This window comes from Hemibagrus wyckioides, linkage group LG08 (assembly GCF_019097595.1).
Source record: "Hemibagrus wyckioides isolate EC202008001 linkage group LG08, SWU_Hwy_1.0, whole genome shotgun sequence".
NCBI lineage: Eukaryota > Metazoa > Chordata > Actinopteri > Siluriformes > Bagridae > Hemibagrus > Hemibagrus wyckioides.
Window position 1 is genome coordinate 9,380,235 of NC_080717.1, and position 27,227 is coordinate 9,407,461.

General features: G+C 39.4%; 2 protein-coding genes across 2 annotated transcripts; one reads left to right on the forward strand and one right to left on the reverse strand.

Annotated features, from left to right (window-relative positions):
• Nucleotides 1–1,062: 1,062 nt before the first annotated feature.
• Nucleotides 1,063–3,978, reverse strand: dusp1 (dual specificity phosphatase 1). Its single transcript, XM_058397411.1, has 4 exons — nt 3,398–3,978; nt 3,035–3,183; nt 2,726–2,945; nt 1,063–2,010 (listed from the first exon to the last, which is right to left on the reverse strand). The coding sequence occupies exons 1-4, from the start codon at nt 3,807–3,809 to the stop codon at nt 1,649–1,651; spliced, it is 1,143 nt and encodes a 380-aa protein (XP_058253394.1). The 5' UTR covers nt 3,810–3,978; the 3' UTR covers nt 1,063–1,648.
• A 3,930-nt stretch (nt 3,979–7,908) lies between these two features.
• ergic1 (endoplasmic reticulum-golgi intermediate compartment 1) lies at nt 7,909–27,192 on the forward strand. The gene is made up of 10 exons (XM_058396690.1): nt 7,909–8,058; nt 15,028–15,089; nt 16,733–16,805; nt 20,089–20,183; nt 22,968–23,092; nt 23,425–23,529; nt 23,618–23,678; nt 24,403–24,503; nt 25,386–25,508; nt 25,635–27,192. The coding sequence occupies exons 1-10, from the start codon at nt 8,039–8,041 to the stop codon at nt 25,740–25,742; spliced, it is 873 nt and encodes a 290-aa protein (XP_058252673.1). The 5' UTR covers nt 7,909–8,038; the 3' UTR covers nt 25,743–27,192.
• Nucleotides 27,193–27,227: the final 35 nt, after the last annotated feature.

Below are 27,227 nucleotides of genomic sequence, written 5' to 3' on the forward strand. Positions count from 1 at the left end.
ACACAGTGCATGACGGGTCAGGGCTGGTTTAGCAGCAAAATGGGGACCAACACATTTGGCGGGTGGTCATATTGTTATGTCTGATTAGGGTATGTCTAGAAGAACTGTTAGGAGGTTAATATTCCAAACGAGAGATTCCTAAATCTGGAGACAGGCTACACACTAACCATGTTACCTGTAATAATGCTAATAAACGAACATATTTGAAAACATAAACAAATCATTATTTTTCTTTATGTTGTAAAGGTATCCCAACTGTTTTAATTGTAATGACAGTGATTATATTTAGTTTCTTCTAATCATTATTATTATTATTATTTACCTTCTCTTCAATTTGTTTTGTGTAATAACTTTAAGATGCTGGTTTTATTATCAGACTTGTGGATCTCGTGGTCACAGTTGAGTCCACGTGTGTTGAGTGCGTCAGAGTCTAATCTGAGTCTAATCTGATTTCAGCTTGGCAACGTATGAAAGTCAGACCTACATCAGCATTTGGACTCTGACACTTGTTACATGATAGTTGTCACCATGCTTGGCTGAATATCAGCCGACATACAACAGCAAGTGTGCGGCTATATCATTTAGTAATGTATTATCAGTAATAAAGTGTTTACCATTTCCTTCTTGAAAAGTCCTGGGTTGGTTAAAATGTTTAATGTTTATGCTATCTATAACCAGTATTGTGTTGAAACGTTATCATGCCACGAAGGTGATTCACATGTGCAACAAAATGTTTTATTTGTCAGTATCAAAACATATCACAAAGATGTAAAAAAATATACCATATGAAATATATTAATTTAGTAAATAAATATCACACATCAGTACAGTCTCCTGAAAGTCACTCCCATTGATACTGGTTGTCGCTCTTACAGGACTGCCGACATTACACACACACATGAGGTATTTTGTGTTTGTTTAAAAGGAAACAAACATCCTGGTAGGCTGGATGAAGGTCTGAAAGACACAGAGGCCCTTGAAATGAGCCACATAGTTCACTTTCATCATAATAAGGCATAGTGAATATAGCCAGATATTATAAATACATTCATTGTTCAGAAAAAAAAAAAAAAAAAAAAACTAAACAAAAGAGGGGACATTCAGTCAGGATAGCACCTTAGAGTCTGGCAACTTGCAGTCACCTCAGACTAAGTGTATATGACAAACAACGATACAGGCCGCCAAGAAATAAATGAAGACTCTTCCTGAGAAAACTAACACACCTGGTGTTTTATCCTGTGCCAATACATAAAACAGAGGGCCAATGATTATCTGTTGCAGGGCTCAAATTGCAGTGACTGCAGAAAACAGACATTCAGGAGCCTCGTATTACATGTCCACCCCCTTCAGTTCAGTCCACAGGAGTGTTTTCAAAACAAAGACAGCCTGGAGGAACAAGCCTGGACCAGCCACCTATTCCTATCCAGAGTTACACGGAAATACTGTCAAGTAATAAGCACAATTTTAATTGTCCAGCAATAAAACCACTGCAGTGATCAGTGAAACAAAAAAAGGCCCAAGGCCAGCCTGTGTTACTGAATCTAAAGGTTGTGTTATAATCTTCTGGACAGGTAGAGTCATATTATTAGACACTTCAAAGATGTCTGAAACCTTCCATAAACCGTCTTAGAATAACGAGAAAGTCCTGTCAGCAAGTGGGTGAAGGGGTGATGGGACTATGATGGGACAAGAAGGACAGTGGACTGGCACCAGCATGGACAGGAATGGACACAGGAAAGTTGAAAACAGTGCCATTCTTGCTGAGCGCTGGGCTGCTTGCCTCTGACGAGCAGGTGGATGTGGCAAGCACTTGTGACTCGAACTGCAGCAGCTGGCCCATGAAGCTGAAGTTGGGTGAGATGATACTGCGGCGCTGCTTGACGAACTCGAAAGCCTCGTCCAACTTGACACGGTTGGTGCGCATGAGGTAGGCCAGACAGATGGTTGCCGAGCGTGAGATGCCCGCCTGGCAGTGCACAAAGACACGGCCACCTTTGTTTCTTACTGAGTCTGGAAAAAAAAAAAAACACAAGGTCACTTTAAATATACACAATTCAGATCACAATTAAATCTTCACAATTTACATTTCCAAAAATTAAAAAAATATATATATGTATCCACATGACTATACTGGTAATAAAAGTAACCCTAAGCTGAAACTGGCTATTGGGAACTGTTCCCTGGTCTCAGCTGCCACCCTCCAATTTCAAATGCAAATCACAACCTACAGTATTGCTTACGGAGGGAGTCGTCTCATTAATAAAACAGGAAGATGTTAAAAATGGGGCTGAGGGTGGGTGATGGGGTAACACTCCCTCTGTGACAGGTCTGAATACACAATAGGGGTCCCACCCCCACTGGGAGAATTGATCTGGGAGGAAGGCAAGCTCAGCGCCAGAGAAACACGCTTTTGTTTGCGCAGAACAAAGGAAAAGAAGAATGCTAAGTTCCCCCCTAAAAAAGCAGATTAGGCCATGGCCTGCTGCTTTCCATGAAAAGAGAGCGCATCTTGAAATGGGATGAGAGGGGATGATGTAAGCCATTGTGACCGTCAAGCTTGGTCCGTCCAGCTGGTCATTTCGGAGGGAACTTTTGAAAATTTGAATCCGGGTTGGGGGAGGGTTGGGACTTGTCTGCCAAAGCCTGTATATGCTAACATCTGCTCTTGTTTTGTAAAAGATGGATGGATAAATGAAAGTGGATAAGCAAAAAAAACAAGTCTTACCAATAAATTCAATGGCCTCATTGAACCAGGAGCTAATGTCTGCCTTGTGGTTGTCTTCAACTGGAATGCTCTTGTACTGATAATGGTCCTCAAAATGATTGGGGCAGTTGGCAGAAACATTTATGAGCGCTGTGATGCCCAACATGTCCAGCATGTCTTTTCGGGAAGCATGGTAGGCACTTCCAAGATATAGAAACGGCAGAATTTCCACTGGGCCACCCTAAACAAGGGGAAGAACAACTCGTTAGAGACTTTTACACTACTCTTATTACAAATGTTTAAACATCACGTATGAAACAAAAGTCTTACCTGATCGTAGAGAGGAGTAGCGCAACTATTACAGCCGGACTCGGCGCTACCAGGAGGGCAGTTGGCACTCAGGGGCAAACTCAGGCCCTGTGGAGGGGGAGCTTTGGTACACATTTCAGGAAACTCGGATGAAAAGGTGTCGAAGCCGCCTAAGGGAGGAAAATAAAACATGAAGAGGTGTTTAATTACAATACGTCAATGAGCAGTATCAACACTAACCAGTGGCTCTTCTTATATAACCTGGCAACAGCTGAAGTAAACATTGAGTGTCAGAGGCCAGTTCACCATACAAGGACCAAGAACCATAAATAACCTCAGAGGCCACAAAAGGAACTCAGCAACAGTGTTTTGGTTAGCGCGTACCTTTCAGGAAGAAGACGTTGGCACCGTGGGGGTTGTTCCGACTCAAAGCGGTCACGGCCAGCATTAGAGTTCCGTCTTTTTTCACCTGGCTGAAGTCTAAGCTTCGGTCATCGAGCAGCACCACAGTCCGGTATTCTCCGGAAAGCAGCCTGCTCCGTGTGTCCTCATTGGGAACAATGTGTTCTAGCCCAAGTCCGCCGCGCGCTCTCCGGCGCACTATGGCGCTGAAGCGCACGTTAGTAGAGCCGGATATGTGAGAGGAGCTGAAGGAGAAGAACGACCGGCAGTCCAAAACAAGACAACCGGACTCGGTTCCCTCCAAAAGCGCCCGGAGAGAGCCACAGTCGATGTTCGGGACCTCCATTATGACCATAGTAGGACGACGCACAGGATAAGACAAGTCTAAATACATAAAGTGATGTAGAAAAAATATATCCGCGCACAAAAAGTGTATTTAGTTCGCTAAAGGGATTCCCGAATGTAGTGGTAAAATTGTCCCTCGTCAATAATACGTGTTAAAAAAAAAATTCTTCAAAAATCTATCGCGTTTCCTGTCCGTTCTTTCTTTCTGGTCTCCTCGCGCTCAGGGTGTCTTTTATACGAACCGTCTTCTGTCCGCAAGCGATTGACGTCAGAACTCCGCCCATTCTGGCAAACTGCCCGCGCGCATTCGCACGTACGTCATGCAGTTCAACGGGCGGCAGGTCCTACTGACAAAGAGACTGACCAAGCAGAGTGGCGATAAGTTTAACCATTCTAATCAATATTGCCTTGATTTTATCAAACCAACAAAGATAAGAGCAGAATACTCACAATGAACAATGTTTGTGATTCCACAAATGTAGGCAACAACAACAACAATAATAATAATAATAATAATAATAATAATAATAATAATAATATAGGCAATCTGAGATTTCTCTCTGCTGTGCTCTATCCATTCATCCATCCATTGTCTATACCCGCTTTATTCCTAATTAGGGTCACAGGGATTTCCTGGAGCCTATCCCAGGGCACATTGAGCGAAAGGCAGGGGTCCACCTGGACAGGTCACCAGTCTATCGCAGGGCTGTGCTCTATCCACTTGAGGAATTTTTTAAATTTTCCATGATGTTATTGTTTTTATTCTCCTCCTTGTTCTGATGAATAACAAGGTAATTAGGCTAGCGAATACCTGTCACGGCACTCATAAAAGTTTATACTTTGTTTTTATTGTACAGGCCTATGCAGTGTGTAATGCAGCGAAAGCAAAGGCTAACCATAAAAGTTAATCACTGTATAGAAACTGGAGGTCTGGTAAATTTCCATCAGAAAAAAAACACCTCAAAGGTTCAGCCACATGGGATCACAGTACATATTTGTTTCAACATGTTCTGGTACTTCATGGGACTAAAAAAAAAATGCCGAAGATCGTGAGCATGCATTTAGGGGAACCTGTAGTTGTAGAATTTTCCGGAGTGAGAGCTTGTCAGTCAGGTTTTGACAGCGAAGTCATGTTTCTAAAAACAATGCAGACAGCCTTTGGAGTTTAGTTTTGTTGTGTAATCCTTTCATGGCGTTTGTCATGTTGCCATGGATGTGGTCACATCAAATTGTGTGGTTTCCTTTTGAGCTAAGACTTGCTTCTGAATTACACCATGATCAAAACCACACTGTTTAGTTTCTTATTTACCAAATACCATCTTTATTCTTTTACCGCTCTAAATAAGCCAACATGGCATTCTTTGAGCTTAGGTTAAGTTCATATACAGGCCAATTCTCGTCTTTTTGCTAAGTAACGTATTTATAGAAGGTTTTTTGTTGTTGTTCGTTCTAACCTGTACCCTGTTCTGAAATGTTTATCTTATTTCCTGCTTCGGGGCCTCAGTGCGCATGTTGAAATGAAAGTAGGACATCACAGAGTACAGTGGCTGACGTCAGCACTGCATTTCTGGTGCCTGAGTCAGGAAATTAGACCTGTAGGGCGCCACTCGAAGCACTCTGGGCATTGTGTGACCATAACAGAGGAAGAAACAAAAAGTAACACAGGGGGAAACTTGCCAAAGAGTGAGAAATGCAGCAACATCTGTCCACAGCACTGGGAGGAGTCAAGAACGAAATGCAAGCCATGGGAAGGGAACATTACTCATGGGTGATGTGTGTGAATGTGTGTGTATTGGGTCAGGGCTGGAAGGGTGTATCGAAAACACAATGTACTGTACCCGGGCTTACTGTAAGCATAAGTAAAAATGTGGAGGAGTGGGTGATGAACCAATCCACTACTTATGAGAAACATCCCAGTTATTTACTCTATATTTTGAAGAAATGTGAAAAGCTCAGTGGTTAAGGTTTTGGCCTAATAGGTTTTGAGTTAAAATCCCAGGATGACCAAGCTGCTTTAACACCCTAATCCTCAGCTGTGAAAATGAGAAATATGTAAGTTGCTCTGGATAAGGGCATTTGCCATATGCTGTAAATAAATAAACATATTTTTTAGTACGTTAGTTCTGATATATATTTGTTATGTAAATTATATTGCTTTTATTATTATTTTATATATTTATATTTTATTATTTATTTTATTATTTTTTAAATAAATAAATGACTCTAACACTAAACCCCAACTCGTGTATGGCCTTAGTAATGAACCCGTGACTGTACTAACAATAGCAATACATAGACACCACGGACAGACTACAGGCGAAACTGTCAATAATTGGACAAATTTATAATGATGTGAGTCATCCAACTGGCAGTAATTACACATGTTCACACCACCGTTTTCCCTTGGTTTTTGCTCTCGGTATAAAAGGGAACTGAAAGAGGGGTATATGCAATATGTTCCCTAAATATAGTATTACAGTCTGATCACTTACTGACATATGTCTCAGGGTAAACGTCTGGGGAAACTACATGGTATATCCTTTATTGCTTTACTATTGTGTAGTGTATTGACTGTTGTGATTTCTTTCATTGAGGTTTTGGTCTGAATTGTGGGCTAGTCCAAATGTCAAGATTGTGTAAATTTTTGTCAAATTTTAACAAGATCATTAACTGTAATTTATCAATGTGACAAGATCCTTCTACAAAATATATTTAACATTCATTCAATTCAATTCAGTTTTTTTGTTTAGTACATTTAACAATGGACATTGTCTCAAAGCAGCTTTACAGAAGTACAGAAACATAAAGAAAAAAATTATAAAGTTAAGTTACTATTTTATCCCTAATGAGCAAGCCTGAGGTGACGATGGCAAGGAAATACTCCCTGAGATGATATGAGGAGAGGAACCAGGCTCAGAAGGGAACCCATCCTCATTTGGGAGACACTGGACAGTAAATAATGTCCTTTCCACAACAGCAACCAAGAGCTCTTGAGGAACTGATAGGTCAGTATAGTTTCTGAGTTCATTATAGACTTAACACTAATTCCTTGCTGTCGCAAGCTGACAGATGCAATGGCAGTTCAGTGACCGTGTGATAGTCTCCATGTGGTTCTATCCATGGAAGTCCCTTAGATCACAGGCTGTCCACACAGATCTGTGCTCAGCAGCAGTGACCACCTCTAAGACTCCATTACATTATTCTCATTATTATTGTCATGTGAGCATTTTTGCTGCAAGTCATTTGCATAGATAGAAATAGAGACATAGAGAGCTATAAAGTCAGTTGGATGAGCGAGTTTCAGAGACTGCGAGCCAGGCCAAATCTGGGACGTCTGCCGTCTAATATGGAGTTGGCCTGCCCTTTGCAGCTATAACAACATTAACTCTTCTGGGAAGGCTTTCCACAAGGTTTAGGAGTGTGTTTATGGGAATGTTTGACCATTCCACTAAAAGCGAAGTGAGATCAGGTACTGATGCTGGATGAGAAGGTCTGGCTCACAGTCTCCACTCTAATTCATACCAAAGGTGTTCTATCAGGTTGAGGTCAGGACTCTGTGAACTTCCTCCACACCAAACTCACTCACCCATGTCTTTATGGACCTTGCTTTGTGCACTGGTGTGCGGTCATGTTGGAACAGGAAGGGGTCATCCCCAAACTGTTCCCACAAAGTTGGGAGCATGAAATTGTCCAAAATGTCTTGGTATACTGAAGCATTAAGAGTTCCTTTCACTGGAACTAAGGGGCCAAGTCCAACCCCCGAAAGTGAATGATTTGGAGGGGTGTCCCAAAACTTTTGGCAATATAATGCAGATATATTGTATACATACTCTGAACTCTGGGAATATAACTTTTCCTAGTAAAGAGAGGTCTGAGTACACAAGTAAAAAAAAAAAAAAAGCTTCCCTTACAACTCTTACGTTTGCTTTTACACAAACTTCCAGCCAAAAAAAAATAAGTCACCATCCAACAAACTCCTCCCCGCTGATGTAGTGCACTTCATGGTATATTCTTCTACCCTCACTGTAGTGCATTGCTATAGGGAGAACAGAGCTGATTGTAACACTGCCCCAATCACCGCGGAATCCGCCTTTACCCCCACGGCGGAAACAGAATCATCAACCATGCTTTCCTTGGACCAGTAGAATTGTGCAAAGCGTCCTTACGGCACGTCATTTCCGCTGTGTTCACGCGCTAAGGGTTGAAGCGGGGGGCTGGGAGTTGTATTACGGTACACATCTGAATAATTTAACCTTCGTTTCAAAACGTGCAAACATCATGACTTTCGATGTGCGGAGGTGAGTAAAAACCCGAGGTCGCTACCGCGTTCATTCAAATAATGTGATTGATTTATTTTTTTTTGCCCCTGTTTGGTGCAGAAATGAAGCCCGGCCCCCGGGAGCTGGGGCACGAAGTCACAGGGGATTTAAAACAATGTAACACTATGAAATGTCGAGTTGTTACTTTATAACTGTTCAGTAGCTCCTCTTCTGTCTGCTTAATAACGCGCATAGACCCTAATCAACACCAATCATCCTCGGTCCCTGAAGGATATCTGTGTCCTCTTGTGTCCAGGGGCTTTCTCATATACAGAATACTGCAGAAGAAGATGGTAGATAAGATTTGTACAAATCACATTCTAAAGAATTCAAAAAGGAGCTGTATAAAACACACTAACGTGGCACTACATAATATTCACATAGTAATCTATCAGAAAGAGATGCCATTATTTCAATGTCTTTATCCAGTAAGGTGAAAATCTCTGATCAGCATGACCCATGAATAACACCCATATTTATGCCCGTAATTCCCAGTACGAAGTATAACCAGATCGATGATATGTCAAAAGAAGCTCCGAAGGGGAGAGTTTTTGAAGGTAGGAGTGCGCAATAAGGACAGTGTCTGTTGCAGTTCACATACACTATATTTTTGGGACGTCTGCCTTTACATGCACATGAATGTTTTATGGAGTTGGCCCACCCCTTTGCAGCTATAACAGCTTCAACTCTTCTGGGAAGGTTTAGGAGTGTGTTTATGGGACCGTTCTACTAGAAGCGCATTTGTGAGGTCAGGCACTGATTGTTGGATGGGCTCACAGTCGCCGATGTAATTCATCCCAAAGATGTTCTGTCAGGTTGAGGTCAGGACTTTGTGCAGGTCAGTCAAGTTCCTCCACACCAAACTCGCTCATCCGCGTCTTTATGGACCTTGCTTTGTGCACTGGTCATGTTGGAACAGTTGAACTGTTCCCACAAAGTTGGGAGCATGAAATTGTCCAAAAGAGTTCCTTTCACTGGAACTAAGGGGCCAAGCCTAACCCCTGAAAAACAACACCTGAATACAGTGATTTAGAGGGGTGTCCCAAAACTATTGGAAATGTAGTGTCTATTGTGATGCACGTTGTAAAATATTAAAAACCCTTCAGTGTGCCATGACATTGCATTGAGTTGACTTTTATTTACTTTGGTTGGGTTACACAGATGGCCAGATTCATCGAAATGAAGACACTCATCCCAATCTTCTGAAACTGGTCAGGATGATAAGATGTATACCCAAAATTGTTTAATAACATAATATTTAGCTGTTTTCTGTTGTAGTTAGAAATAGGTCAGTTCTCTGGGCAGCTTAATATTTTATAAGAGATAAATATGAGATTTTAGATCAGATTTTCAGTTTTCAGTTCCATCAATATCTGATGATTTTGAATGATTTCTTTTGAACCCACCAATTTTTCAGTGGATAATATAAAAGTCAGGTTGTTGTCCAAATGTTTCGGTTAGATTGATTGTCTAAACACTTAATAGCTCTGAATGTCTGCTCTTGGTTTGAGTTCTAGGTTTTGGCATTTGTTTTTCAAAAGGATTGACCAAGGATTAAAGATCTGGAGAGTTGTCTGTAGAAGAAAAGGAAGCAATGAGAAAAGAGGGAACTAAGTCAAGAAGCTTTTATTGTCGTATCAGCTGCACAACTGGTGCAATACACAGTGAAATAAAAAAAACAATGTTCCTCCAGGACCATGTTGCTATATAAAACACAGAATCGCACTTCAGTGAAGCACTACACACTGCTACATAAAGTGTGCCAACAGTGCAAAACAGTACAGTACACTAATCCACAAGGGACAGTGCAGCGCCAACCAGTACACAGATTTGTAATGCCGTGAGCATAGCCAGTACAACAATTGGGAATGTCTTAAAAACAGTAAGATAAGAACTTTATTAATCCCAAAGGACATTCTTTGCCAGAGACAGAAAAAAAGTACACAATATATAACAAATATTCATGGTACAGGTTGGCCAAGAAAATGAACAGCAGTTGATGATATGAACATTGTGAGTAATGATAATACACACACACACACACACACACACACACACACACAGAACTAGTCAGTGTCATCACCAACCACCTCCACAGGACAGGGGTGATGGTATCACAATCCACGTTCAAAGAAGTCATCAAGGCCATACCCAAGATGCAAACCATTTATCTGCAGCAATGTGGGGATGACCACAGACATCTAAAAGGATAGACTGGACACATCCGCCGCTCCCATTGGCTGGTGCAGTCACACCGTGACGTCATATTGGTTGTTGCGAGGTGCTGAGAGAAAGGCTGTGTACTAACGATCAGTTGATATAAATGACGATATTGTTTGGAATCCATAGTTCACCCAGTCATGGAAACACAAACTCATAGTGACAATGTCTTTCTGAGGATCAGTAACAAGTTTCTAGGTATTTTATATTAGTTTGTGATTCTTCTCTAATTATCTGGGTCTGGGAGAGGCCAAAATGTGGAGAATCTACTCACTAAAACATACAAGCTAATCATTCAAGCACCCTGAAGGTAGTGTCATGGCTTGGGCTCGCAAAACCTAAATTCACTAATCATTATGGTGGCTTAGTGGTTAGCACGTTCACCTCGCACCTCCAGCGTCCTGGGTTCGAGTCTCAAATTATTGATGGTATAACTCGTGAGCAGAATGAATTCAGAAGTTTACAGAAACATTCTGTCTGCCAGTTTGAATAGGGAGGAACTTCATCATGCAGCAAGACAATGAGAAACGTTATTAAAAACGCATTTCACCTCCTGTAGAGGAGACTGAAGGGAGAATCCCTACCAAAACATAAAACCAAGCATCAGGAGGAAAACTCCGGCAGTTTGGTGACGTCATTTGGTCACCAGATTAATACAGTTATTGTGTCAGTATAAGTGATACGCATCCGAACAAATGATTTAAGTGTTATTTATAGGAAAATTATCTGTTCCAATACTAACTAATTTGACATAGGTCTCCCTGTGATGATTTTTTTTTTTTGGAAAGAGTCTCCAGTGTCTGTTTACATTTTTATACTGTTTTAATCAACTTCTCTGTATAATCAGCCTTCTGCTTTGTCAGAGCACATGACACACACTGTCATTAATTTCTTGACCGCGTGATTTGTCATGTTTTATTACTTAAATATCATCCACTCCTACTGTTTTTCAAAATCTTCTGCCTACCAGCTAAAGATGTCAGAGCAGGTAGCAGTTGGGGACATGATGAAGACCCATATGGAACGTCAGCTTTGTGACCACTAAAAAAATAAAATAAAATAAAATAACGTCCAGTCAGTTAGACATAAGAGCAAAATTCTAATGCCGAAATATGTGTGGGGGGGAAAAAATTGATCATACATCCTTAGAATTTTGATAAACAGTAACTGTAAGTACTATAGGTTAATAGCTGCCTGTTATTACTGTTGTGTTTATTTTTTTTATTTAACTTGTACTGAAGATAATATGCGGTGTTGGAAAAACAGTCTGTAGTGTCTACGCTGTAACAGGAAGTGAGAACCAGTTTGCTCAGTTCATGTAAATGTAAATTCTCCACTTCGTTTGCTCATGCTGTGGTACACAATGTGCTTGAAGGTAGAATGTGCTCATTTTTTTTTACAATGGCCCACAGTTTTCTGGTACACTGTCAACAACTGAGCTATAGTGTGACTCACTAACAATCCAGTTCTGAGTAAAGCAAAAAAAAAGCTGGAGAAACGGCATGTGGGAGTAAGCATGCAGCGGGATTGGCTGCAGAATAGTGAATATGCGGTGCGCTGGATTTAGCCTCTAACACTGTTGTAAATTTCATGAAAAGGCATTTTCCATGAAGGAACAAGAGCAGCACGTAGCACACGTGCAACTCCTTAGTGACCTTTGAGCAAACGCGGTCATATATCCTACTGACTCAGGCAAGCTAATTCAGGGAACTGCTAATTTGCGTTGCAGTGTAAATGGAACAAGGCAAGGTTAATGGGGGTTGATTAATAAGTGATGTCATGATGCACCATGATGCTACACTGTGAGATTTGTGTGGAAAATGGTTTTTTAACCTAACTACAACAAGGAAACTTGGTGCACCTGCATTCTGGAAGTCCAGCTTAAATGCAAGACTTGGTTTAGGTGATGTTGCCCTTAAGTCTGTTGAGGACACTTTACCACATGATACCCTCCATCTACCCGTCGGTTACAGTTCCCTCTGAAACTTTTGAAGCGGCAACAGTTTCAAGATACGTGACGAGAATTTCAGATTTCCGCTTTTACGTTTAGACAAGAACCTTTTTTGTATCAGACCACCTAATTTTTTGGTGAGCAAAACTATCGGAACACACGAGACTTAAAGGTAATTAACAGTTGATATTTGGTTCCATATCTCTTGCTTGCAATGACTGCCTCAAGGCAACAACCCACACCACCAAACTGTTGTGTTGGCAGACTGTCGTGTTTCTGCAGACGTCTGAATTCGTTCTGTTGTGACCGTCATCAGTAAAGATTAGTGAACCTGTTCAAGAACCAGCCATGCAAGCCCAAGCCAAGACGCAACCTCCAGCAGGAGCTTGTATGTTTTGAATCATTCTTTGTTTTTCCTCCACACTTCCCTCGTATAGTCTTAATAATATTTGCATTGGTTTTCCCTCTTTTCTCCTGTTTTCTTCCCTCTTTTCTCGCCTAGACCGCTCTCTGATCGTCATCTCGGCTTATCCTTTTTTTGCAAACACATCCTTCACAGGAGAAACTGCAGAAAATAAAACCAAAAGTAGATGTTCCAAGCTATTTAAAAGTTTCATATCAAACCATCAGTCTAACAGGAAACTTTTGGGCAACAAGAAACGGTCACATTTTTCTAATACTTTGCTCCTCTTAGGTGGTCAGATACAAAAAGTGCTCACATCTACATATGAATGCCTGAAATTCTTGAACTCTCTACTCATCTTCATCTCTTCATCCTCAGTCTACAGTGGTTTCAGAGGGGACTGTATGTGTATCCGGCAATGTGAGATGCTTGGGATAACCAGAATGTATGCATTCCTTAATAATAATAAAAAAAAAGTCATGTGAAGGAAATACGTGTTTCTTAACTTCACTTCAGTCTATTAATATATTTAAGCAAGCTGTGAAATCTGCACTTGATTTGGAAAACAGTGGGTCGGCCAAAAGATTTCTGAAAATTCCATTGACCTTAATGAGCTTTAGCCACCAGTCTTTTTTTTTAAGAACAGCTTTCCTCTGTCCTTTGGCGAGATTAAATGCTCTCCCCATCCCGTGAACACAGGAGGTGGAGTAAGAAGAGGGAACGTCACGCATATTTGATATTTGATACACCTTCTTCCTCCCCCAATGACGTCAGATCTGAGTTTCACACTCTAGCACTCGGTGAAAGAAATGCGTCCAGATGTTTGTGTTTTCGCAGCGATGATGCGAGCGATGGCCCGGCCAAGACTGTGATGCAAGGGAACGATTTGAACACCGAAAAAGGCCTGAAATGGTTTGCGTGTGCGGGAGCGTAGCTGGAGAAAGCTCCTAAAAAAGGCAATGCTTAGATGGAGAGATGGCGTTAACCCCATGCTGACAACAGAGGCAGAGTCTCACTCAAGTCCACGTGGACAAACTAACATTTAGATAGAACACTTTATACAGTTTTGTACGTCGAATGAAAGACATTTTCGGTTCTATGAGATACTTTTGCATCTTTTGATAATCTTTCCACAATCTCTGCGCTATCGTGTCCTTTACATAATATCTTTATGTACAGTTCTTCCGGTTTGAAATGGTCACTTCTGAATCCCACTTTAGCCTCAATAGCCACCACTAGAGATTAATTACCTTAAGGCTCTGTAGGGTCAATAAATGAGTAGTAGATTTACATGAACACCATTTCATGCATTTTCTTTTGACAGTTTTGGAGAGTTTTTAAAGAGTAAATATATGCTTGAATATTATATTCTTACACTGTTTAGGAATATTTAAACTTTTAATTGCATAAATAAAAGGAATAGGATTAGTGTGAAACTCCTGTAAAGTAGACCGTTGCTTTTGACACTTGGACATCGCTTTTCATTTAAAGGGAATCTGAGAATGTTTAAAGACTACATGTGATGAATAAAAGCAGCGTTCTTCACAAAAACATGCATTTTATTTTAAGGGTTAGGAGTTAGTGTGATGTAGATTTGATATTTTAATATCAAATAAATATCTGTGCTTAGTGGTTTTAACTTCGGGGGTTTTTCATTTAGGGTTTTATAAAATCGGATTTCAGCAAAATGATGATTTGTGATTTTTGTTTTTTTAGTTAATTCTAATTTTAGTCATGTTCAATTGATGGATTATTTTTGCGTAATTCTTGCATTTAATTCTTGAAAGAAACATAATTATTGTTAATGTAAAAACACTTTCTTTTTCTTTAAATGTATAAATGTATATAAGTGACCCTAATCATATTCCCTATTATGATGAAACAAGATTTTCTCACTTGTTTTCCTCATTCTGCTTTCCTGAGTGCAGTCAGTTATTAATGCATGTCTGTTTCAGTGAAGAGAATAAGCCTGCTTTCATCTCTTTATAGTTTAAGAATGGCCCTTAGGAATCTCGGAAGTTTTTTTTTTTTTTTGAGGATTGGTGGGCAGTTGTGATTGTTTACTTTCACAGAGGTCTGACTTTGGCCTCTGTCACACTCTTACGTGAGGACAAAACAGGAATAGTCTGGTGCAGGGCTTGCAAGCCGAGGTCTGGAAAAGGCGTGATGTTAAGGCGCCAAAGGCGATCCGTGTCTGAGGATTCCTTGGCCTTCTGCCATAGTTAACATTCCTAAAACCCTGTCAAGGCTTTTAACTGGCTGGGAACAGAATGTGCTTTCACATGTGTGCTTCCCAGGAGCTTTACGTGTTTAACGTTTCCTGCTTCCTCTGACTATTCTTCCTTTTTTTCTAACTTGGTTCTCTTCCTTCCAGGTTTGATATATACAGGAAGGTGCCTAAAGACCTCACCCAGCCCACATACACCGGAGCCTTCAGTAAGTAGTGTCTACAGCTTTCTTATCAGCCAATACACAAGTCTGTCCAGGATTTTGTGACAACACACACAGCATTCCCCCCCCCCCCCCGTCTTCCTAATGCCACCACCTTTAGTACTGATTGATAAGTTACTCTGCTCTTTGCCCTAATCTGTACGTTGTCAACATTCCAGTCTTCCAACTATTTCCTCACTGATTGCTCATTGTTTCAGTCCTCATGACACAGCAGCACTTAGTTACACAATTGTAGGTGTCGCCCTTTGACTCAAGTTATATTACCTACCCAAATGGCATTCCCACTTGCATTCCTGTGTCCTTTATTATGACTGGTGAGCCCTAGGGCTGATTAGCTCATCTTTAGTCATATTAATTGAAATAATACCCAAGTAATCCTTTACCATGAAAGAACAAATATTTGATTTGCTCATGACGTGATATGACCAGCAAGTGATGATATTTAAAGCCATTTTTCTTCTGGTAAAGTCAATAGACACCTCTTTGAAGACCAGAGATCTGAAAAATTACAATCAAGTGTTACAGAGAAAATAGCTGGCAACTAGTATGAATAAGATTCAAGTTTAGTGATTGGTAAATACATGAATAAAACTTCATTACCAATCACCATTATTATTATTTTTTTTACTCCTGTCTGAATGGAAACAGAGATCATATTGTCAGTACCTAGATCTGTGGTGTATTTGTCATCGTGACACTCCCTACTGTTTGTGTTGTAGCTAAACATTAGCTTGAGTAAACTGGAAGGAACCACAGCACGCCTAAGAATGACGTGGCTGCCATAATGTCATGTGACTCTGACTCACTAGTGACTGTCTCCATGTAAATAAGGTCCGACACAACCTGCTTACTCGAGCTGTTTTTTTTTTGTTTTTTTTGTTATTCATTTGATCACATGGATACTGACGTGTACAGGAAGTGTGTTACCCTGACCACATACAGTATCTCTCGCTTTTGGATCGCTGTGATGACGTAATTTCACACTTCTCTTTTATTTTGACTCTGTGTTTTTTTTCTTCTGTGTCTGTTGAACAGGACTGAAAACATGTATGCTTCATATTGAAAAATAAGGGTTTGGGTTAAAATGGGGGAAAAAACCCAAGGGCTTCCAAAACAGAGATACAGGGTGAGGGGAGGCGGGGGGGGGGGTATGTGCACACAAACACACACACACACACGCACACACACACACACACACACACACAGACATACACACACACAACCACATTGGGTGAAAGGCAGGGGTACACCCTGGACAGGTCACTGGCCACTACTAATCTATATGTTTGAAGAGGCTACATAATATATTTTACAGTATGTTGGAAGTATCATAAGAAACCTTTCTTCACACTTCACAGATAAATCGTGAATGATGTATAAGATATTTTATATTTTAAATGTCATTATCTCTCATGCTATTTCTTCCAAATCTCCTAGAGTGATTAGTATTGTGCTTCGGATAAACATTTAGCTCTAAAGGCCGTTCTGAGTTGAATTGTCCTGAACCCAGGGAGCTGTCTGTAATATTTACAGTAAATCAATTCTAGTTGTTGATTATAATTGTTATAACTGGAACCCCTGATGCGCAAGTGTGTGTGTGTTTATAACCTTACTCTCCTTCACCACAGTCTCGATCTGCTGCTGCGTCTTCATGCTCTTCCTCTTCCTCTCCGAGCTGACGGGATTCATAGCCACAGAAATGTACGTATTGCCACCGTTCTCTCCAAGCTTACCTCAAGTGACGGTTAAAGCGCTAAAGGGCAACATGTTACCGCAGTCTTATGAGTCACCGGCTTGGTCTAGCAACAGCACGTTAACCAGCTTCTCTAAATATTTACATACCATACATAACTGATGACGGTTATGTAAATGAGAAATAATATGAAAGCAGGCGCTATAAGGATGTATTGCGGTGCTTTTTGTTGCATATTGCACGGCGTTATAGCCTCTTGCAAGTCAAAGTGGGTTTCACACAGGATGTTCATTTTGATTCTTCGCAAACGTTATTTACTTAGCATGGGTGTGGGGGAAGAAGGAAATGAGCTTGCTGTAGCTGAACACTTCTCTGTGTGTGTGTGTGTGTTTAAAGCTTAATATATGTGGACAGAAATAAGCACAACAATTTTACAAATACACATAATCCATTTTTTTCACACATTTGGGAAAAAATATATATTGTTAACTAGTTGTTTTATACCCATTTCATTCTCATTTTGTTCCTAAACCTGTGCATCGTATAAGGAATAAAACATATAGTAAAATAGGAAACATATATAGGAAAAAAATATATAGTAAAATTAATAATTTTTTAAGATAAATGGGATGGTACGTTGTAGGAAATGAGTTAATACGATGGATAATTGTGCAGTCTGTCATGTTACTGCAGGCTTGTCAAATTGAAAATGTTCCCTTGTCACATTTAGCATTTTTGTGAGAAGCTGAAGGTCCATAATTACATTTATACTGAACGGACCAGAATTTATGCTGTAATTTTCCCCAGTTACTTTCAAGTTACTTTAACATTTTTTTTATAGTGGAAATGTACTAAAGATAATTTATGGTAAACCTGTTAAATATGGCAATAACATAAAAAAATAACGAATTTGCTCTTGTCTGTTGTTCACCTAAAATGCATGAACATGTTGTACAGATCACAAAACCGATCACCACAATGCGTGTGTGACTCACATCAAATGCAGCGACTGAGTATCTCGGCACTGTGCAAATCTGCTCAAATATCACGTAGAATGAAAATGAAGGCTGTTACCTTATGAACTTTTGTAAGGTTTGAGTTTTGCAAGTTTTGCAGAGGCCAAATGAAAAAGGGTGTGTGACATTGTTGCCTTGTGGGCCTTGTGCTTGATGCTAATGGTTTACAAAGAAGTCCTATGGTACTGGCAATGAGATTCCTTCCATACAATGTAAAGAAAGCTATATACAGATTATATGTGTGTGTGTGTGTGTACACATACAGATCTTATATATATACATATATACAGAGTTCTACACAGTTAGGGACAAAATTATTTGAACCCCTGCTGATTTTGTAAGTTTGCCCACTAACAAAGAAATGATCAGTCTATAATTTCAATGGTAGGTTTATTTGAACAGTGAGAGACAGAACAATAACAAAAAAAAATCTAGAAAAATGCATTTCAAAAATAGTTATAAATTAATTTGCATTTTCAATGAATAAAATAAGTATCTGACCCCTTCGCAAAACGTGCTTTAGTACTTGGTGGCAAAACCTTTGTTGGCAATCACAGAGGTCAGACGTTTGATTATGTAAAAATAAACAATGTATATAAATTATTCCATTCTTATTATATTGTATTGTTATTTATTTTTATTCCATATTTAGTTTTTATATATTGTATAATATGTCTGTTTTATATTATATTCTGATATTCTTTTTATAATTAATATTCTTTTCATTTTAGATTCTTCTTTTCTTCATTTTATATTCTAGTTGTACAATTTTATTTCAATTATTTCTTCTGTTTTATCTTCTAGTTTTTAAATTTTTATTTCCATCATAGGACAGTCATGTATGATACTGTGCATGATTGTGTATGTGACAAATAAATTATATTCCTCATATATACATACACCGATCAGCCATAACATTATGACCACCTGCCTAATATTCTGCTGGTCCTCCTTTTGCTGCCAAAACAGCCCTGACCCATCGAGGCATGGACTCCACTAGATCTCTGAAGGTGTGCTGTAGTATCTGGCACCAAGATGTTAGCAGCAGATCCTTTAAGTCCTCTAAGTTGTGAGGTGGGGCCTCCATAGATGAGAAAACCTCACAGATGCTCAATTGGATTGAGATCTGAGGAATTTGGAGGCCAAGTCAACACCTCAAACTCCTAGTTGTGCTCATCAAACCATTCCTGAACCATTTTTGCTTTGTGGCACGTCGCATTATCTTGCTGAAAGAGGCCACAGTCATCAGGGAACAACTTTTCCATGAAAGGGTGTACATGGTCTGTAACAATGCTTAAGTAGGTGGAACATCTTAAAGTAACATCCATGTGGATGGCAGGACACAAGGTTTCCCAGCAGAACATTGCCCAAAGCATGACACTGCCTTCGCCAGCTTGCTTTCTTCCCATAATGCATCCTGGTGCCATGTATTCCCCTGATAAACGAGACACACACACACACCCGGCCATCCAAGTGATGTAAAAGAAAATGTGATTCATCAGACCAGGCCACCTTCTTCCATTGCTCCGTGGTCAAGTTCTAATGCTCACATTCCCATTGTTGGTGCTTTCGGCTGAGCACAGGGGTCAGCATGGGCACACTGCCGGGTCTGTAGCTATGCATACACAACAAACTGATGCACTGTGTGTTCTGACACCTTTCTATCAGAACTAGCATTAACTTCTTCAGCAACAGTAGCTCGTCTGTTGGATCGGATCACACAGGCCAGCCTTCACTCCCCACATACATCAGTGAGCCTTGTCCACCCATGACCCTGACGCCGGTTCACCACTGTTCCTTCTTTTTGATAGATACTGACCACTGCAGACCGGGAACACCCCACAAGAGCTGCAGTTTTGGAGATGCTCTGATCCAGTGGTCTAGCCATCACAATTTGTCCCTGGTCAAACTCGCTCAAATCCTTACACTTGCCCATTTTTCCTGCTTCTAACACATCAACTTTCTAAGGACTAAATGTTCACATGCTGCCTAATATATCCCACCCACTAACAGGAGCCGTGATGAGGAGATAATCAGTGTTATTCACGTCACCTGTCAGTGATCATAATGTTATGGCTGATCGATGTATACATGCATGTGTGTATTTTTTTTGTCATCTTGACAAGTAAAATGTAGTTAACACTTTTGACTCATGGCAAATTAATCAGCACCACCTGACGCATTCAACAGCTAATTAATAAGATCCAATTATATCCTGTGTTCTAATTATCATTGGTGATTATAATAATGCTGTGACATTTGTCCTTCTTTACAGAGTAAATGAACTGTATGTGGATGACCCAGATAAAGACAGTGGAGGGAAGATTGAAGTGAGTTTAAACATCAGTTTGCCAAACTTGCACTGTGATTGTGAGTATATATATATATAAACTACATCAATACTCTTTTTTTTGTTTGTTTGTTTGTTTCCTTGGTTTGTTTTCCCCCTCTTGGTTTTCCTAACCAGAAGAGAGAAGATTTATTTCAGTGTAATATTATGTGCTCTTTTAATAGCCTTCCTATCTGTGTTATTTCTTACTGTTATTGGAGTGATCAAGTTTGAGCAAAGTGTGTGGTGCACAGCTGGCTAGACCAAACAAGATTAACTTTACGAGCTAAAATTTACGATCATACTGTGTGAATTTCCACTGATCAACCGAACCTCTCTGTTAGACGGAGGAATACTTCCCCGTTTTTATGTAAATGTAATGGAAATAGAACTTGCTTTTATGGCAAAACTATAAAAATGTCATGTCATCAGTTACTGAACATAATGTTTGCTGATCTCAGGCTGTAACGTACTTTCTTGCTGGCTAAAAGATGATCAGGATTTGCTGTTGACTGCTGTGATCAGAGAGAACACAAATATTTGGGGTAAATTTGGGGTACTATCCATTTTTACCAGCATGTTCATTGTGAAAATGTCAAAACTAATTAGGAATTTAATCCAGGAATATATAAAGTGTAATATATAAAGATATTTATATAAAGTATAAGGTATAAAAAAATATAAGAGCCAGTAAAAGATGAAACAATGAACTCTCACCATAAAATTAACATTTTACATATGAGATATATATATATATATATAAATATATATATAAATATAAATAAAATGTATGAGACTGTACTCCATGTACTATGAATATTTTTCTGATGCTGAGATGATTTGATAATTTTGTACTATTTTTTCTTTAGTTAGAATCTTATTTATATATGTAGCTCATATTTGTCTTAAAGTTGACGCCAGCACTGTCCAGTATCTTCTGGACGAATAATCTAGACTTACATTAAGTTGCAGTCGCTTTTAATAATAAAGGCAATCAAGGGAAAAATCTTGAGTCTCATTAACTCTCTGATTCTGAGAATGTGAAGTGAATTAAAAGTAAATAAATCCTTAAATACAAAGATTTATTAATCTGTTCCCACACTAATTTTTTCCTCCTTTAATTTCCAGTAGTTGGTGATAAAATATCGTTTTAAAAACTCCACATGTTCTGAAAATGTGACTGACTCAATTATGAAATGCAATGAACTGAAACATCCTGGAAATGAATCTTGCTAGAACACAGTGTACTCACCCCATTTCCATTACCCAATAAAAAAAAAAAAAAACTGTGACCTCCAGCTGGTAAAAAAAGTGCTTGTGTTGGTGTTTCAAGACGATAATGTGTGCCGTCTCTCTCGCCTTTCAGATGACTCATAAGCACAACACTCACTTCACAATAATGACTTCATATACTGTAATAGCGAGATCTTTCAACATAGCACCTTATTTTGTCTTAAATGAAGATCTGGCTGTCTTAACATATCGTGTTATTGTTGAGAGCTCTAATCGCCTTTTTATTACATGCCTTACAGCCTTTAAAGGCACTGAAATGATGTGTTCGGTGTTAAAGAGGAATGATCTGTCTGACACAGTGTAGCCCAGGGCCCTTGATTTTAAGAAATCCAACACCTGTAATCCCTTTCCCTTTCTAAAACACATGGAAGAGCTTTAGTCAAGTGTTTGTCCCTGTATTTCCTTTTACCTGGAAATAACCTTTGCATTTACTCAGATTGGATTTAATCATTTCATTTTAATGAGCATCAGAGCTTAAATTTAGCTTTTTTATCCCGTCATATTTTATACACCTTTTTTTTCCTTCTAGTGACCTTTGCTCATAAGACATCATCTCATGGGTTATTTTTGGATGGAAAAAGTGACATGCAGGAATTTCTTTCGTATATACTTTCTGTACATGGATTTTGGGTGAGATTTTAGGTTCTGGACACACATTTGACTGTCCACTGTTCTGTTGGGGGAAAAAAACCCATCCGAGTGAGCTGGGTTTAGATTAACCTTTTCTTTTTTCCCACTCACATGACTGGTGAATGTTTCTCTGCTTTGAGTGGAGTTGATGCAATGGAAAACGGCACTGCTCCACGGAGGTTTCGTCAGTCAGTCTCCTCTTAAGTAGCTCTGTCGTATTGCATCGGAACTTATGAGTGCCAAAGGTCAGCATTACTGTGCCACATACCAGGAATATGCAGCAGAGTCTCAGTAAAGATTTAATATTATTATCTGCAGATTTTATCTGGCTGACCTTTTTATTTACTAACCTGTGAGTGAACATGTTGAGGCTTTATGGTCTTGCTTAAACAGTGGCTCTCTGGAAGTGTTGAGATTTAGACAGCTTTCTGGATAGTGGCATGGAGTATGAAATATTTTTATTATTCATGTATATACATTGTGGTGTCGTTCATTTATTTATTTTATTTTATTTTCATTTGTTACAGTGGTGGAAATCGCAGCCCATCATTACTAAAGTTTTACTAAAGTATTTATTATTGTGTTTATATTATTTGACTGAATGAAAATAATAATAATAATAATAATAATAGAAATAGCCTTTTTTTTCCACATATACATTACAGCACAGTGAAATTCTTTCTTCTCATATTGAGGTTGGGCTCAGATGATAATAATAATAATAATCTATAAATAGTCTTGACTTTGGACAGTACATATTGGAATAATGAGTCTAACATTTAAACTGTTCATAAACAATACATGCTCAGTATTTTGTGTTTTCTTTCAGCTAAACGCATTCATATTTGTCTGATGTTTGAGTACATTTAAGCATTTTTTGCCTCTTTCTTTCCGTCTCTCAGTGGTGGGGTTGGACATCCAAGATGAAATGGGACGGCATGAAGTTGGCCACATAGAAAACTCCATGAAGGTGCCACTCAATAACGGTTATGGCTGTCGCTTTGAGGGTGAATTCAGCATTAATAAAGTAAGAAACTGACCATGTGCACTGCAGAGACATAAAGCATTACACACTCTTCTACCTCTACACTGTTTTTGCATTGACCTTGGTAGTAGACATAGTGTAAGGTGGTATAAATGGCATTGTTATGCTCCAATTTATTAATGACCTTTAAAAGAAAAGTTGGTTCAAATTACATTAGTCTAAGTGAAAGAACAATATCCCCTCTGTCAAATGCTTATGAAATGGAATGCTCAAAAAGCATGTTAAACTGTTTAATCAATTTACTCAAAGCACACAGGTCTATTCAGAAGGTGCCAGTCTGCCTGATGTGTTTCACCACATCTCTTCTTCTCTAGGTCCCTGGAAATTTCCACGTCTCCACGCACAGCGCCACAGCGCAGCCACAGAACCCCGATATGACCCACATCATTCATAAACTCGCCTTTGGGGACAAGCTACAGGTTGCACTTTCACCTAGTATATTATTTTTTATTCAGAGTGTCAAAGAAAATTCGTCATTCTAATGAAAATGTGCGTTCTGTGTTACAGGTGCAAAATGTCCAAGGTGCTTTCAATGCCCTCGGTGGGGCCAACAGACTTGGGTCTAATGGTATGTTTCTGTGTGGGTGTGTGTACAACTGATTTAGCTGATTCCATCCATCTATTGTCTATACCCGCTTTATTCCTAATTAGGGTCACGGGGGTCTGCTGGAGCCTATCCCAGCACACATTGGACGAAAGGCAGGGGTACACCCTGGACAGGTCACCAGTCTATGGCAGGGCCACGTATATAGACAGACGATTTAGCTGATTCCCTTTAGATTCATTCTCTTAAAATATTACAATTGCAGTTTAGTAATGCTGTAGTTCTGTAATAGTTCATTCCGTCTCACCTCATTATTATTACAGACCACAGGGAGATTAAAATGTTTAAAAGGTCAGCAGTGACAAACATGCTGCATTACGTCAGAGGAATGGCGGGGGATGATGAGCACAGGCGGCTTAAAATATCTTTCCATTTTTCGAAAACTCCAATAAGACAGCACATTAAGACATCTGCTTTAATTCTATGGAATTTAGCAGAATGAAAACATAGAAATGCCTTTTGGCATTAAACTCAGTAAACTGTCCACTTTAAGCAATCTATTGGATGCTTTTAAGTTATTCCTTTCGTTCATTTCATCAATAACATCATTCGTTATTGGTTTAAAAATGAAAAACGTTAAGCATCCAGAGCTGGTAGAATCTCAGCGTGGCTTTTGTAGACATAAAAATCAGTTTCTTATTAGTTAATGCTTTGCTGTGCCAAGTCTAAAGTCATTCTGTCTCCTCAGCTCTGGCCTCCCACGATTACATCCTCAAGATCGTTCCCACTGTGTATGAGGACTTGTCTGGAAAGCAGAAGTTCTCCTACCAGTACACTGTGGCCAACAAGGTAAGATAAATGTTTAGCTCAAAGTTAGTAAAAAAAAACTTTCACAACAGCAGCTCTGACAGCAGATCCAGCTGCAAGGCAACTCACAGGTTTATATTAATGCACTCATTCTTATGTCTAATTGTTTCTGTTAAAATAACTGACAAACTCACTATATAACCTAAGGTTAATAATAAACAAATACACCGATCAGGCATAACATTGACAGGTGAAGTGAAAAACACTGATTCTCTCCTCATCATGGCACCTGTTAGTGGGTGGGATATATTAGGCAGCAAGTGAACATTTTGTCCTCAAAGTTGATGTGTTAGAAACAGGAAAAATGGGCAAGAGTAAGGATTTGAGTGAGTTTGACAAGGGCCAAATTTTGATGGCTAGACCACTGAATCAGAGCATCTCCAAAACTCCAGCACTTGTGGGGTGTTTCCGGTCTGCAGTGGTCAGTATCTATCAAAAGTGGTCCAAGCAAGGAACAGTGGTGAACCGGTGACAGGGTCATGGTTGGCCAAAGCCGGGAAAATTTGGGTCCTGCCATCCATGTTGTTGTTACTTTGGCATGTACCACCTACCTAAGCATTGTTGCACATCATGTACACCATTTCATGGAAACAGTATTCACTGATGGCTGTGGCCTCTTTCAGCAGTATAATGCGCTCGACGTGTCAGGGCTGTTTTGGCAGCAAAAGGGAGACCAAAACAATCTTGGGCAGGTGGTTATAATGTTATGCCTGATTGGTGTAAGTCATATTTTACAGAAAAGGTGTTGAACACGAGCTTTTTGTGTGAAATTTTATTTACAGTGTTTTGTGACGTCTGAATTTGCAGATCAAATCTTTGTGCATTTTTGAAACTGAAAACTGTTTTGCTATTTTATTTCATCAGGAATATGTGGCTTACAGTCACACAGGACGCATCATCCCAGCCATTTGGTTCCGTTATGATCTGAGTCCAATCACAGTGAAATATACAGAGAGGAGGCAGCCCCTCTACCGCTTCATCACAACTGTAAGACCCATACACACACACACTCTCTCACACACACACACGCACACAGTTCTTTAGAGGAATTCTAATAGTGTGTCAATCAGTTCAATGACTTTTACTGATTTACGCTGCTTTCCTTGCCCTCAGATCTGTGCCATTATCGGTGGGACTTTTACAGTAGCTGGCATCATCGACTCCTGTATATTCACAGCTTCTGAGGCATGGAAGAAAATCCAAATAGGCAAGATGTCCTGAGTGTGTCCCATTTACTAGACATCTTATTTATACTCCGCTGACTGTCCACACCTGCCCTGGTATTCCACTAAGAACCCTGAGTTCCCTTTAAGAAATGTCTTTTGTACATTACAGCATTTCAAACCATCTGGCTGGTGAAACATTCTCGACATGGATATTGCACAGGTCAGAAAGAAACTGTTAGGATTAAGGAAATGCAGTTTTCTTTTTTAAACCTATGATGTACTTTTGCATCTTTTCTATAATTATTCCATAACTGTATTTTTGTAAGTTGTGCAGTGTGTGAAGTTCTGCACGGTTTCCCCATTTGTTAGTATGTAGCTCACAGAAGGCCATCAGAAGTCCTGCTTCTTGGTCATTTCTGTATAACTGTATGGATGATTTTTTTGGTCCAAACCTAATTAGTTTAATTAGGTGAAACAGTAAGTCATTCAATTCTATTGAATCTGGAATCCTGTACATTTGCCCAGAATTTCGCAGTTTCTTGTTTAAATTGCACAAAGATAAAGGAAATTAGTGTTAGCCTGCATTAACTCTTGTGGGTGATCGTTTTGAACTGCATGAAATACTAAATTGCTCAATGTTAAAATCATGTTAGTGTTTACTTCGTTACACAAATGGCCTCTTGTGCCTTAAAGTGTTTTAAACGGACAGACCTTCCTCGCTGGAGGTAAACTTTTTCTGTTTTATAGGAAAACCAGTTCTGATGGTACTTTGTAGATGTTTTAAATTGTTAGTTTGGTCACTTACGTAAAGGAAAAATTATAATTGTTTTTGCCCACCAAAGGATTTTAAATGAAGTGTATGGATATTACTTTGTATTGTTTCTTTCCTAGAAAAATATATTCAGTCCATGCTGTTTACAGCACACTGTGTGGAAAGTAGCTTGTGTATTTTGTTTACTGCCTGTCCGGGGATGACCTGAAACAAAGAAATAACTGATCTGGTTAATAGACATCGTTCGTGATAAGTGAGTGTTTTATAAACCTTATTTATGATATGTAACAGTGTTTTAGAAGTACACATGGCAACCCGGACTGAAGTAAGGTCTGAAAAACACAACCACTGTGTTCAGTAAGGCACAAACCATGCATAGTTGCCATACAATGAATTTGTTTTGGTGAGGGGGGGGTTTGGGGTAATTGGTTGACTGAGGAACAGTTTTCATCATGATCTTTTGCTATGTGGACTTCTTCCCCTGTGATCTGCCCAGTGCTTATTTACTTTGGTCCGGTAAAATCACCTAAATAAACCTCTGTCCTCACAGTTTGTTTTTTTTTGGTAATCTCGACCAGGCCATCTGTGTTACTGAACCACTTCTTCACATTCCTTTTTTTTTTTTTTTTAATCCAGACTGAACCATTGTGAAGTTTGTGAGAACACAAACAGAAAAATAAAAATTCAAGTTGTTATTGCTAAGACTTTTAGCAAAGCAGCTTACAGCAACAAACTCGCACATGCTCTGTATTTCTTCCATTGATTGTT

Excerpts from the sequence above, each read along its gene's own strand:
- dusp1 (XM_058397411.1), bottom strand. The coding sequence starts at position 3,809 with ATGTATTTAGACTTGTCTTATCCTGTGCGTCGTCCTACTATGGTCATA. Across the intron at positions 3,184-3,397 it reads CAACGTCTTCTTCCTGAAAG|GCGGCTTCGACACCTTTTCA; the intron begins GTACGCGCTAAC and ends TTCCTCCCTTAG. Across the intron at positions 2,946-3,034 it reads CTACTCCTCTCTACGATCAG|GGTGGCCCAGTGGAAATTCT; the intron begins GTAAGACTTTTG and ends CCCCTTGTTTAG.
- ergic1 (XM_058396690.1), top strand. The coding sequence starts at position 8,039 with ATGACTTTCGATGTGCGGAG. Across the intron at positions 20,184-22,967 it reads GCCAAACTTGCACTGTGATT|TGGTGGGGTTGGACATCCAA; the intron begins GTGAGTATATAT and ends TCCGTCTCTCAG. Across the intron at positions 23,093-23,424 it reads GTGAATTCAGCATTAATAAA|GTCCCTGGAAATTTCCACGT; the intron begins GTAAGAAACTGA and ends CTTCTTCTCTAG.